Source organism: Oncorhynchus mykiss, chromosome 9 (assembly GCF_057628025.1).
Source record: "Oncorhynchus mykiss isolate SJ-2025 chromosome 9, ASM5762802v1, whole genome shotgun sequence".
Lineage (NCBI taxonomy): Eukaryota > Metazoa > Chordata > Actinopteri > Salmoniformes > Salmonidae > Oncorhynchus > Oncorhynchus mykiss.
In genome coordinates this window covers 11,314,593-11,327,092 of record NC_143030.1, presented here as the reverse complement: position 1 = coordinate 11,327,092, position 12,500 = coordinate 11,314,593, and the positions used below count along the sequence as shown (strand labels likewise).

Here is a 12,500-nt window from a genome sequence, read left to right as displayed (position 1 = left end):
TGAATACATGGTCTGTTGTACGGTCATTTGGAAGAAAGCCAATTTGACATTTGCTCACTAAATTGTTTTTACTGAGGAAATGTCTGCTGTTAATGATAATGCAGAGGATTTCCCCAAGGTTGCTGTTGATACATATCCTACGGTACTTATTGGGGTCAAATTTGTCTCCACTTTTGTGGATTGGGGTGATCAGTTCCTTGGTTCCAAATATTGGGGAAGATGCCAGAGCTGAGGATCATGTTAAATAGTTTAAGTATAGCCAATTGTAATTTATGGTCTGTATATTTTTATAATTTCATTGAGGATACCATCAACACCACAGGACTCTCTCTCTCCATCCTTGTCTCTCTCTCTCTCTCTTCCTGACTCTCCATCCTTGTCTCTCTCTCTCTCTCTTCCTGACTCTCCATCCTTGTCTCTCTCTCTCTCTCTTCCTGACTCTCTCCATCATTGTCTCTTCTCTCTCTGTCTCTCTCTCTTCCTGACTCTCTCCATCCTTGTCTCTCTCTCTCTCTTCCTGACTCTCTCCATCCTTGTCTCTTCTCTCTCTGTCTCTCTCTCTTCCTGACTCTCCATCCTTGTCTCTCTCTCTCTCTCTTCCTGACTCTCTCCATCCTTGTCTCTTCTCTCTCTCTCTTCCTGACTCTCTCTCCATCCTTGTCTCCTCTCTCTCTCCTAGTGTTGCACGGTATACCAGTACCACGGTAATATCATGGTATCAAAACATCATAATACTATGGAGCACTGTAGCACCATTTCATATGACACTACCAACTTTTTCAGCTCTACCGATCTAAAGAATCAGTTGAATTTAAGCAACCGCTTGTGTGTGTGTTGTGTGAGCCGGTCCAATGATATCCACTTCACATTCATATCATGTGTGGCAGCTGTAATCAGCCAGCCACATCCCCTACCAGCCGTCACTCACCTGCTTCTCTCAGCATCTCCTACCAGCCCTCACTCACCTGCTTCTCTCAGCATCTCCTACCAGCCCTCACTCACCACATTCTCTCAGCATCTCCTACCAGCCCTCACTCACCTGCTTCTCTCAGCATCTCCTACCAGCCCTCACTCACCTGCTTCTCTCAGCACCTCCTACCAGCCTTCACTCACCTGCTTCTCTCAGCATCTCCTACCAGCCGTCACTCACCTGCTTCTCTCAGCATCTCCTACCAGCCCTCACTCACCTGCTTCTCTCAGCATCTCCTACCAGCCCTCACTCACCTGCTTCTCTCAGCATCTCCTACCAGCCTTCACTCACCTGCTTCTCTCAGCACCTCCTACCAGCCTTCACTCACCTGCTTCTCTCAGCATCTCCTACCAGCCTTCACTCACCACATTCTCTCAGCATCTCCTACCAGCCTTCACTCACCTGCTTCTCTCAGCATCTCCTACCAGCCTTCACTCACCTGCTTCTCTCAGCATCTCCTACCAGCCTTCACTCACCACATTCTCTCAGCATCTCCTACCAGCCCTCACTCACCTGCTTCTCTCAGCATCTCCTACCAGCCGTCACTCACCTGCTTCTCTCAGCATCTCCTACCAGCCTTCACTCACCTGCTTCTCTCAGCATCTCCTACCAGCCTTCACTCACCTGCTTCTCTCAGCATCTCCTACCAGCCGTCACTCACCTGCTTCTCTCAGCATCTCCTACCAGCCTTCACTCACCTGCTTCTCTCAGCATCTCCTACCAGCCTTCACTCACCTGCTTCTCTCAGCATCTCCTACCAGCCGTCACTCACCTGCTTCTCTCAGCATCTCCTACCAGCCGTCACTCACCTGCTTCTCTCAGCATCTCCTACCAGCCTTCACTCACCTGCTTCATACAGATCATTATGCAGTGTTTATTCCTTCCTCCCATTCCTCCAGTCAAAGTAGACCTTTTCAAATATTAGCGATATAAGCCATTTTATTTAGTATTCTATTCTATTATACTGTATTCTATTATACTGTATTCTATTATACTGTATTCTATTATACTGTACACTGAACAATGTGAAGTTAAATTCAATGTGTTGTATTGAGTAGAAGTGTGAATTTCAGAGACAGGTTTTTGGAAATCGTGTCCGGGGGCGAACAGGATGCTAGGCCACAGATTTTTTTTTTTCTTCCACCGTGGTATTGCGATACTACTTGGTATCGTGATATTGTATGATAGTGGTATTGTATCATTGGTAAAACGTTGGTATCGTGATATTGTATGATACCGGTAGTGTATCGTTGGTATCGTGATATTGTATGATAGTGGTATTGTATCCTTGGTAAAACGTTGGTATCGTGATATTGTATGATACCGGTATTGTATCGTGATATTGTATGATAGTGGTATTGTATCCTTGGTAAAACGTTGGTATCGTGATATTGTATGATACCGGTATTGTATCGTTGGTATCGTGATATTGTATGATAGTGGTATTGTATCGTGATATTGTATGATAGTGGTATTGTATCGTTGGTAAAACGTTGGTATCGTGATATTGTATGATAGTGGTATTGTATCATTGGTATCGTGATATTGTATGATACCAGTATTGTATCGTTGGTAAAATGTTGGTATCGTGATAGTGGTATCGTATCGTTGGTAAAACATTGGTATCGTGATATTGTATGATAGTGGTATTGTATCGTTGGTAAAACGTTGGTATCGTGATATTGTATGATACCGGTAGTGTATCGTTGGTATCGTGATATTGTATGATAGTGGTATTGTATCCTTGGTAAAACGTTGGTATCGTGATATTGTATGATACCGGTATTGTATCGTTGGTATCGTGATATTGTATGATAGTGGTATTGTATCCTTGGTAAAACGTTGGTATCGTGACAACACTACTCTCTTTGCTCCAGCCCTCCTCTCTCTCACTCTCTCTCCAACAGAATTAACTAAATAACCCTACATGTTGACCCCTTGTTAAACGGCAGCCATTTTCCTGTTCAGTGTTATTATCCAGCCACTCTCTTCATGGCTCCTTTGTGCTATTAGCCCCAAGGCAAAAATTCACTCTGATGACTGTGAGGTTCTCTTTCCTGTCGCTGCCTCGTGTGGTGAATCTCTCAGTAAGAGGACTCAAAGGTTTCTTCTTAGAAACGATCAATGATCTATTCATCTTTTCAGAGAAGATTACCCCCTCCCTGCTTTTATGACATGCATGGACAAACACACACACACACACACACACACACCTCTCATTCTTGTTGAGCAACCGGACAGTGTTGAGTGCTGTTCATCGATCACTCGATCGTATTTTCAAAAGGTTGAAAAGTCTACAGTTTTTAGTATGTGTTATTTTAGCGTGCATGCTGTTAGACAGTTGAGTCTACATGCACAACACACACACAACACGCACAACACACACACAACACACACATACACACACACACATACACACACATACACAACACACACACACAACACACACACAAAACACACACATACACACACATACACACAACACACACACAAAACACACATTCTGTTTGGTAGAGGAAGCTTTTGCATGTCATAAAAGCAGGCTGAGAGTCGTTCTTCCTCCTATCCAGACGGAGATGGGAGGATGTTGTGGTGGATGAGCACTTAAACTTCTCTAACGCAAAATAGAGAGGAAAGGACTGATGGAGGGGAGGGAGAGAGGGAGGGAGGGAGAGAGAGAGAGAGATGCTATTTAGAAAGGCCGCTGTAGGCAGACCTGGCTCTCAAGAGAAGACAGGCTATGTGCACACTGCCAACAAAATGAGCACTTCCTAACCTCTTTCCAAATGTATGACCATGTTTGAGACACATATTTCCCTCAGATTACACAGACCCACAACGATTTTGAAAACAAATCCATTTTTGACAGCAGCAAGATTTGTGACCTGTTGCCACAAGAAAAGGGTAACCAGTGAAGAACAAACGACATTGTAAATACAACATCCTCTCTACATCCTCTCTACATCCTCTACATCCTCTCTTCATCCTCTACATCCTCTCTACATCCTCTCTTCATCCTCTACATCCTCTCTTCATCCTCTACATCCTTTCTTCATCCTCTTCATCCTCTTCATCCTCTACATCCTCTACACATCCTCTACATCCCCTCTACATCCTCTCTACATCCTCTCTTCATCTTCTACATCCTCTCTACATCCTCTCTTCATCCTCTCTACATCCTCTCTTCATCCTCTTCATCCTCTACATCCTCTCTTCATCCTCTACATCCTCTCTTCATCCTCTACATCCATCCTCTACATCCTCTCTTCATCCTCTACATCCTCTCTTCATCCTCTCTACATCCTCTCTACATCCTCTACATCCTCTACATCCTCTCTTCATCCTCTACATCCTCTCTACATCCTCTCTTCATCCTCTCTACATCCTCTCTTCATCCTCTTCATCCTCTACATCCTCTCTTCATCCTCTACATCCTCTCTACATCCTCTACATCCTCTACATCCTCTCTACATCCTCTACATCCTCTCTACATCCTCTCTTCATCCTCTACATCCTCTCTTCATCCTCTACATCCTCTCTTCATCCTCTACATCCTCTCTACATCCTCTCTTCATCCTCTACATCCTCTCTTCATCCTCTACATCCTCTCTTCATGCTCTACATCCTCTCTTCATCCTCTACATCCTCTCTACATCCTCTCTTCATCCTCTACATCCTCTCTTCATCCTCTCTACATCCCCTCTACATCCTCTACATCCTCTCTTCATCCTCTACATCCTCTCTTCATTCTCTACATCCTCTACATCCTCTACATCCTCTCTATATCCTCTCTTCATCCTCTACATCCTCTCTTCATCCTCTCTTCATCCTCTACATCCTCTCTTCATCCTCTACATCCTCTCTTCATCCTCTACAACCTCTCTTCATCCTCTACATCCTCTACATCCTCTCTTCATCCTCTACACTTGCCATCACACACACACACACACACACACACACACACACACACACACACACACACACACACACACACACACACACACACACACACACACACACACAGGTGTACTAATTGTAGATCATGCCTATTGATCTTTAACTGTATTGATTAGGCCTAGTACATAAACAGAAGTGATGACAGGCAGTATTGGGAACCTCCTGTTGTTATTGCGTCGTTGTGGTTCAATAAAGATGTTGCTCATCCAATCATCAATCAATCAGTTGTCGATACATTTATACAGCCCTTTTCACAGACATCTATTTGTTTGCGGTAGTGCCTATTCAGCAATCTGGGCACAACCCATTTAACCCCTGAAGAGCAAACAGAGACAAATCAGATTCCTGTGATGTATCCCAGCTGGCGCTCTACCCTTCTATAAAGGACACTTCTTTTTGACCACAGCCCAATAGACCTTGCTTGTGCAGGAATCGGGTGCCATTTGGGACGTAGCCCGTCAGACGTGTGGGTACATATAATATAGTATGTGTGTGTCCTCCAGTCAGCACCTCTGTCACGGTCGATCCTGACAAGAGGAGCGCTTTCGAAGGGATATCCGACGTGTGTGAATCCGTAGGGAGGGTCAACGACATAGGCTTGCATCTCAAAGGGCACCTTGCTCGTGTCCCAAATCTGGCACCCTGTTCCCTATTTATGACACCTTGCTCGTGTCCCAAATCTGGCACCCTGTTCCCTATTTATGACACCTTGCTCGTGTCCCAAATCTGGCACCCTGTTCCCTATTTATGACACCTTGCTCGTGTCCCAAATCTGGCACCCTGTTCCCTATTTATGACATCTTGCTCGTGTCCCAAATCTGGTACCCTGTTCCCTATTTATGACACCTTGCTCGTGTCCCAAATCTGGCACCCTGTTCCCTATTTATGACACCCTGCTCGTGTCCCAAATCTGGCACCCTGTTCCCTATTTTTGGCACCCTATTCCCTATAGAGCCCCTGGTTAAAAGTAGTGCACTACTATAGGGTACTATTTAAGATTCCACAGTATCCCCTATTCTATACATTAGGGCTCTCTAGACTAACATTAGAAGAGACACACACAGACGTTTCAGAAGGCTATTAGACTTGTCGATCGGGTAGGGAGAGTCACATTAGTCAATGACATCTTTTGGGCCAGAAACACGCATAGGGATTTCTCATATGATCTCTAGCCCATACTTTCCTGTTGCCCTGAGTAAGGTGTGTGTGTCTGTGTGTGTGTGTGTGTGTGTGTGTGTGTGTGGGGAGCACTGAGTGCAGATACATTATGGTAGCCCGTCAATCAGTGTCGTAGCAGGCTAAGTCCCTAACACACACACACACCTAAATATTGAATGCCTCTCTGTAGAGAATACATGGAAGAGAGAGAAGGGGGGGCAGAGATAGGGAGGGGGAGAGAGAGAAGGGGGGGGGGCAGAGATAGGGAGGGGGAGAGAGAGAAGGGGGGGCAGAGATAGGGGGGGGGGCAGAGAGAGAAGGGGGGGAAGAGATAGGGAGGGGGAGAGAGAGAAGGGGGGGCAGAGATAGGGAGGGGGAGAGAGAGAAGGGGGGGCAGAGATAGGGAGGGGGAGAGAGAGAAGGGGGGGGGCAGAGATGAGAAGGGGGGGGGCAGAGATAGGGAGTGGGAGAGAGAGAAGGGGGGAGGCAGAGATAGGGAGGGGAGAGAGAGAAGGGGGGGCAGAGATAGGGAGGGGGAGAGAGAGAAGGGGGGGTCAGAGATAGGGGGGGGCAGAGAGAGAAGGGGGGGGCAGAGATAGGGAGGGGGAGAGAGAAGGGGGGGGGCGACAGGAAAAGAGAAACCAGAATGGAGAACTGAACGAGAGAAAAGGGAAATTGGACGGGAGAACTTACCAGTCAGACCTGAATGTACCTGGGTATTGCTCTCTACAGAATATCAGTCTCAAACTGCATCTTATGTCCTATGTAGTGCACTGCTTTCAGCCAGAGGAGCACAAAAAACTGGGTGGTTCGAGCCCTGAATGCTGATTGGCTGACAGCCGTGGTATATCAGAACGTATACCACGGGTATGACAAAACATGTATTTGTACTGTTCTGTTTACATTGGTAACAAGTTTATAATAGCAATAAGGCACCTCGGGAGGCTTGCGGTATATGGCCAATATACCCTGGCTAAGGGCTGTATCCAGGCACTCCGCGTTGTGTCGTGCTTACGTCGTGGTTTCTTGGCCATAATGTAAGTCAGCCTTTTGGAGACTCTTCAGTGTATGTCTGTTGGCCATTCTCTATAGTACACTATATCCTGTATGATCATCTCCATGGTGATCTCTGAACCCTCTGTTGGCCATTCTCTATAGTACACTATATCCTGTATGATCATCTCCATGGTGATCTCTGAACCCTCTGTTGGCCATTCTCTATAGTACACTATATCCTGTATGATCATCTCCATGGTGATCTCTGAACCCTCTGTTGGCTAACTCAACTCATGCTCTGTTGGCTAACTCAGCTCATGCTCTGTTGGCTAACTCAACTCATGCTCTGTTGGCTAACTCAACTCATGCTCTGTTGGCTAACTCAACCCATGATCTGTTGGCTAACTCAACCCATGATCTGTTGGCTAACTCAGCTCATGCTCAGCTCAGCTCCCTCTGTTGGCTAACTCAACTCATGCTATGTTGGCTAACTCAACTCATGCTCTGTTGGCTAACTCAACTCATGCTCTGTTGGCTAACTCAGCTCATGCTCTGTTGGCTAACTCAGCTCATGATCTGTTGGCTAAGTCAACTCATGATCTGTTGGCTAACTCAGCTCATGTAATCCGGCTCAGGGTTGCGAAATTCCTGGAACTTTCAACAAATCCCTGTTTTGGCTGCAAAAGCTGGGTTTTACTGCCCTCTAGTTGTTAGGCGATGCAAATGCTAAATCTGTTTTAAACAGAGCCCTGAAAACGACCTGCAGGAGATACTGTTCTCTATCTATTGTTCTATTCATCCCTCCCCCTCTCTCTCTCTCTCTCTCTCTCCCCCCATCTCCATATTTCCCCCTCTCTCTCTTTCTCTCCCCCTGTCTCCATCCCTCTCTCTTTCTCTCCCCCGTCTCCATCCCTCTCTCTCTCTCTCTTTCTCTCCCCCCATCTCCATATTCACCCCTCTCTCTCTTTCTCTCCCCCGTCTCCATCCCTCTCTCTCTTTCTCTCCCCCTGTCTCCATCCCTCTCTCTCTTTCTCTCCCCGTCTCCATCCCTCTCTCTCTTTCTCTCCCCCATCTCCATCCCTCTCTCTTTCTCTCCCCCTGTCTCCATCCCTCTCTCTCTTTCTCTCCCCCTGTCTCCATCCCTCTCTCTTTCTCTCCCCCGTCTCCATCCCTCTCTCTTTCTCTCCCCCTGTCTCCATCCCTCTCTCTTTCTCTCCCCCGTCTCCATCCCTCTCTCTTTCTCTCCCCATCTCCATATTTCCCCCTCTCTCTTTCTCTCCCCCTGTCTCCACCCCTCTCTCTCTTTCTCTCCCCCATCCTCATATTTCCCCCTCTCTCTCTTTCTCTCCCCCATCTCCATCCCTCTCTCTTTCTCTCCCCCGTCTCCATATTCACCCCCCTCTCTTTCTCTCCCCCATCTCCATATTCAACCCTCTCTCTCTTTCTCTCCCCCCATCCTCATATTCTCCCCTCTCTCTCTTTCTCTCCCCCGTCTCCATCCCTCTCTTTCTCTTTCTCCCCCATCTCCATATTCACCCCTCTCTCTCTTTCTCTCCCCCGTCTCCATCCCTCTCTCTCTATCCCTCTCTCTCTTTCTCTCCCCCGTCTCCATCCCTCTCTCTCTTTCTCTCCCCCTGTCTCCATCCTTCTCTCTCTTTCGCTCCCCCATCTCCATCCCTCTCTTTCTCTTTCTCCCCATCTCCATATTTCCCCCTCTCTCTCTTTCTCTCCCCGTCTCCATCCCTCTCTCTCTTTCTCTCCCCCCATCCTCATATTCTCCCCTCTCTCTCTTTCTCTCCCCCGTCTCCATCCCTCTCTTTCTCTTTCTCCCCATCTCCATATTTCCCCCTCTCTCTCTTTCTCTCCCCGTCTCCATCCCTCTCTCTCTTTCTCTCCCCCGTCTCCATCCCTCTCTCTTTCTCTCCCCCTGTCTCCATCCCTCTCTCTCTTTCTCTCCCCCTGTCTCCATATTCACCTCTCTCTCTTTCTCTCCCCCTGTCTCCATCCCTCTCTCTCTTTCTCTCCCCCTGTCTCCATCCCTCTCTCTTTCTCTCCCCCTGTCTCCATCCCTCTCTCTCTTTCTCTCCCCCTGTCTCCATCCCTCTCTCTTTCTCTCTCCCGTCTCCATATTCACCCCTCTCTCTCTCTCTCCCCACCGTCTCCCTCCCTCCCTCCCCCAGCCAGTCTGATGTTAGGTACAGAGATCGACCTGCAGCATGTAGAGAACAGTGTGATTGCCATGGAGATGGTGTTGAAGGCGTGGCTTCATGACCAGGGCGGGAAAAAGGAACAACTCCACCTGTTGTTACCACCTGGACTACAGGGAGAGATTACTACACCTAGTCATGGACAGAGAGCTAGTCCAGGTAGTAGTCTGTCTATTTCCTCTTGTCTCTCTGTCCGTTTCCTCTTGTCTCTGTCTGTTTCTCTCTGTCTATTTCCTCTTGTCTCTCTGTCTGTTTCCTCTTGTCTCTCTGTCTGTTTCCTCTTGTCTCTCTGTCTGTTTCCTCTTGTCTCTGTCTGTTTCTCTCTGTCTATTTCCTCTTGTCTCTCTGTCTGTTTCCTCTTGTCTCTCTGTCTGTTTCTCTCTGTCTATTTCCTCTTGTCTCTCTGTCTGTTTCCTCTTGTCTCTCTGTCTGTTTCCTCTTGTCTCTGTCTATTTCCTCTTGTCTCTGTCTGTTTCCTTGTGTCTCTCTGTCTGTTTCCTCTTGTCTCTGTCTATTTCCTCTTGTCTCTGTCTGTTTCCTTGTGTCTCTCTGTCTGTTTCCTCGTGTCTCTCTGTCTGTTTCCTTGTGTCTCTCTGTCTGTTTCCTCTTGTCTATGTCTGTTTCCTCTTGTCTCTGTCTGTTTCCTTTTGTCTCTCTGTCTGTTTCCTTTGGTCTCTCTGTCTGTTTCCTCGTGTCTCTCTGTCTGTTTCCTCGTGTCTCTCTGTCTGTTTCCTCGTGTCTCTCTGTCTGTTTCCTCGTGTCTCTCTGTCTGTTTCCTCTTGTCCCTGTCTGTTTCCTCTTGTCTCTGTCTGTTTCCTTTTGTCTCTCTGTCTGTTTCCTCTTGTCTCTCTGTCAGTTTCCTTTGGTCTCTCTGTCTGTTTCCTCGTGTCTCTCTGTCTGTTTCCTCTTGTCTCTCTGTCTGTTTCATTTTGTCTCTCTGTCTGTTTCCTCGTGTCTCTCTGTCTGTTTCCTTTTGTCTCTCTGTCTGTTTCCTTTGGTCTCTGTCTGTTTCCTCTTGTCTCTGTCTGTTTCCTTTGGTCTCTCTGTCTGTTTCCTCGTGTCTCTCTGTCTGTTTCCTCGTGTCTCTCTGTCTGTTTCCTCTTGTCTCTGTCTGTTTCCTTTTGTCTCTCTGTCTGTTTCCTCTTGTCTCTCTGTCTGTTTCATTTTGTATCTCTGTCTGTTTCCTCGTGTCTCTCTGTCTGTTTCCTTTTGTCTCTCTGTCTGTTTCCTTTTGTCTCTCTGTCTGTTTCCTTTGGTCTCTCTGTCTGTTTCCTCTTGTCTCTCTGTCTGTTTCATTTTGTATCTCTGTCTGTTTCCTCGTGTCTCTCTGTCTGTTTCCTTTTGTCTCTCTGTCTGTTTCCTTTGGTCTCTCTGTCTGTTTCCTTTGGTCTCTCTGTCTGTTTCCTTTTGTCTCTCTGTCTGTTTCCTCTTGTCTCTGTCTGTTTCCTCGTGTCTCTCTGTCTGTTTCCTCGTGTCTCTCTGTCTGTTTCCTCGTGTCTCTCTGTCTGTTTCCTCTTGTCTCTGTCTGTTTCCTCTTGTCTCTGTCTGTTTCCTTTTGTCTCTCTGTCTGTTTCCTTTTGTCTCTCTGTCTGTTTCCTTTGGTCTCTCTGTCTGTTTCCTTTTGTCTCTGTCTGTTTCCTCTTGTCTCTCTGTCTGTTTCATTTTGTATCTCTGTCTGTTTCCTCGTGTCTCTCTGTCTGTTTCCTTTTGTCTCTCTGTCTGTTTCCTTTTGTCTCTCTGTCTGTTTCCTTTGGTCTCTGTCTGTTTCCTTTTGTCTCTCTGTCTGTTTCCTCTTGTCTCGGTCTGTTTCCTCTTGTCTCTGTCTGTTTCCTCTTGTCTCTGTCTGTTTCCTTTTGTCGCTCTGTCAGTTTCCTTTGGTCTCTCTGTCTGTTTCCTCGTGTCTCTCTGTCTGTTTCCTCTTGTCTCTCTGTCTGTTTCATTTTGTATCTCTGTCTGTTTCCTCGTGTCTCTCTGTCTGTTTCCTTTTGTCTCTCTGTCTGTTTCCTTTGGTCTCTGTCTGTTTCCTCTTGTCTCTGTCTGTTTCCTTTGGTCTCTCTGTCTGTTTCCTCGCGTCTCTCTGTCTGTTTCCTCGTGTCTCTCTGTCTGTTTCCTCTTGTCTCTGTCTGTTTCCTTTTGTCTCTCTGTCTGTTTCCTCTTGTCTCTCTGTCTGTTTCCTTTTGTCTCTCTGTCTGTTTCCTTTGGTCTCTCTGTCTGTTTCCTTTTGTCTCTCTGTCTGTTTCCTCTTGTCTCTGTCTGTTTCCTTTTGTCTCTCTGTCTGTTGCCTTTGGTCTCCCTGTCTGTTTCCTCGTGTCTCTCTGTCTGTTTCCTCTTGTCTCTCTGTCTGTTTCATTTTGTATCTCTGTCTGTTTCCTCGTGTCTCTCTGTCTGTTTCCTTTTGTCTCTCTGTCTGTTTCCTTTTGTCTCTCTGTCTGTTTCCTTTGGTCTCTCTGTCTGTTTCCTTTGGTCTCTCTGTCTGTTTCCTCGTGTCTCTCTGTCTGTTTCCTTTTGTCTCTCTGTCTGTTTCCTTTGGTCTCTCTGTCTGTTTCCTTTGGTCTCTCTGTCTGTTTCCTTGTGTCTCTCTGTCTGTTTCCTCTTGTCTCTCTGTCTGTTTCATTTTGTATCTCTGTCTGTTTCCTTGTGTCTCTCTGTCTGTTTCCTCTTGTCTATGTCTGTTTCCTCTTGTCTCTGTCTGTTTCCTTTTGTCTCTCTGTCTGTTTCCTTTGGTCTCTCTGTCTGTTTCCTCGTGTCTCTCTGTCTGTTTCCTCTTGTCTCTCTGTCTGTGTCTCTCTGTCTGCTTCCTCTTGTCTTTCTGTCTGTTTCCTCTTGTCTCTGTCTCTCTGTCTGTTTCTTCTTGTCTCTGTCTGTTTCCTCTTCTCTCTGTCTGTTTCCTCTCTCTGTTTCTTCTTGTCTCTCTGTCTGTTTCCTCTTGTCTCTGCCGGTTTCTCTCTGTCTGTTCCCTCTTGGGTCTGTTTCCTCTTGTCTCTGCCTGTTTCTCTCTTGTCTCTCTGTCTGTTTCCTCTTGTCTCGCTGTCTGTTTCCTTTTGTCTCTCTGTCTGTTTCCTCTTGTCTCTCTGTCTGTTTCCTCATGTCTCTGTTTCCTCTTGTCTCTCTGTCTGTTTCCTTTTGTCTCTCTGTCTGTTTCCACTTGTCTCTCTGTCTGTTTCCTCTTGTCTCTGTTTCCTCTTGTCTCTGTCTGTTTCCTCTTGTCTCTC

At 46.7% G+C, this 12,500-nt stretch overlaps 1 protein-coding gene across 1 annotated transcript in view; it reads left to right on the top strand.

Moving 5' to 3' along the window:
- m1ap (meiosis 1 associated protein) overlaps positions 1–12,500 on the top strand; it is a 59,546-nt gene that overhangs the window by 30,828 nt on the left and 16,218 nt on the right. Inside the window, exon 6 of the mRNA XM_036987250.2 lies at positions 9,262–9,447. Within this exon, the coding sequence (XP_036843145.2) occupies positions 9,262–9,447 (186 nt within the window). The remainder of the gene's footprint in view (positions 1–9,261; positions 9,448–12,500) is intronic.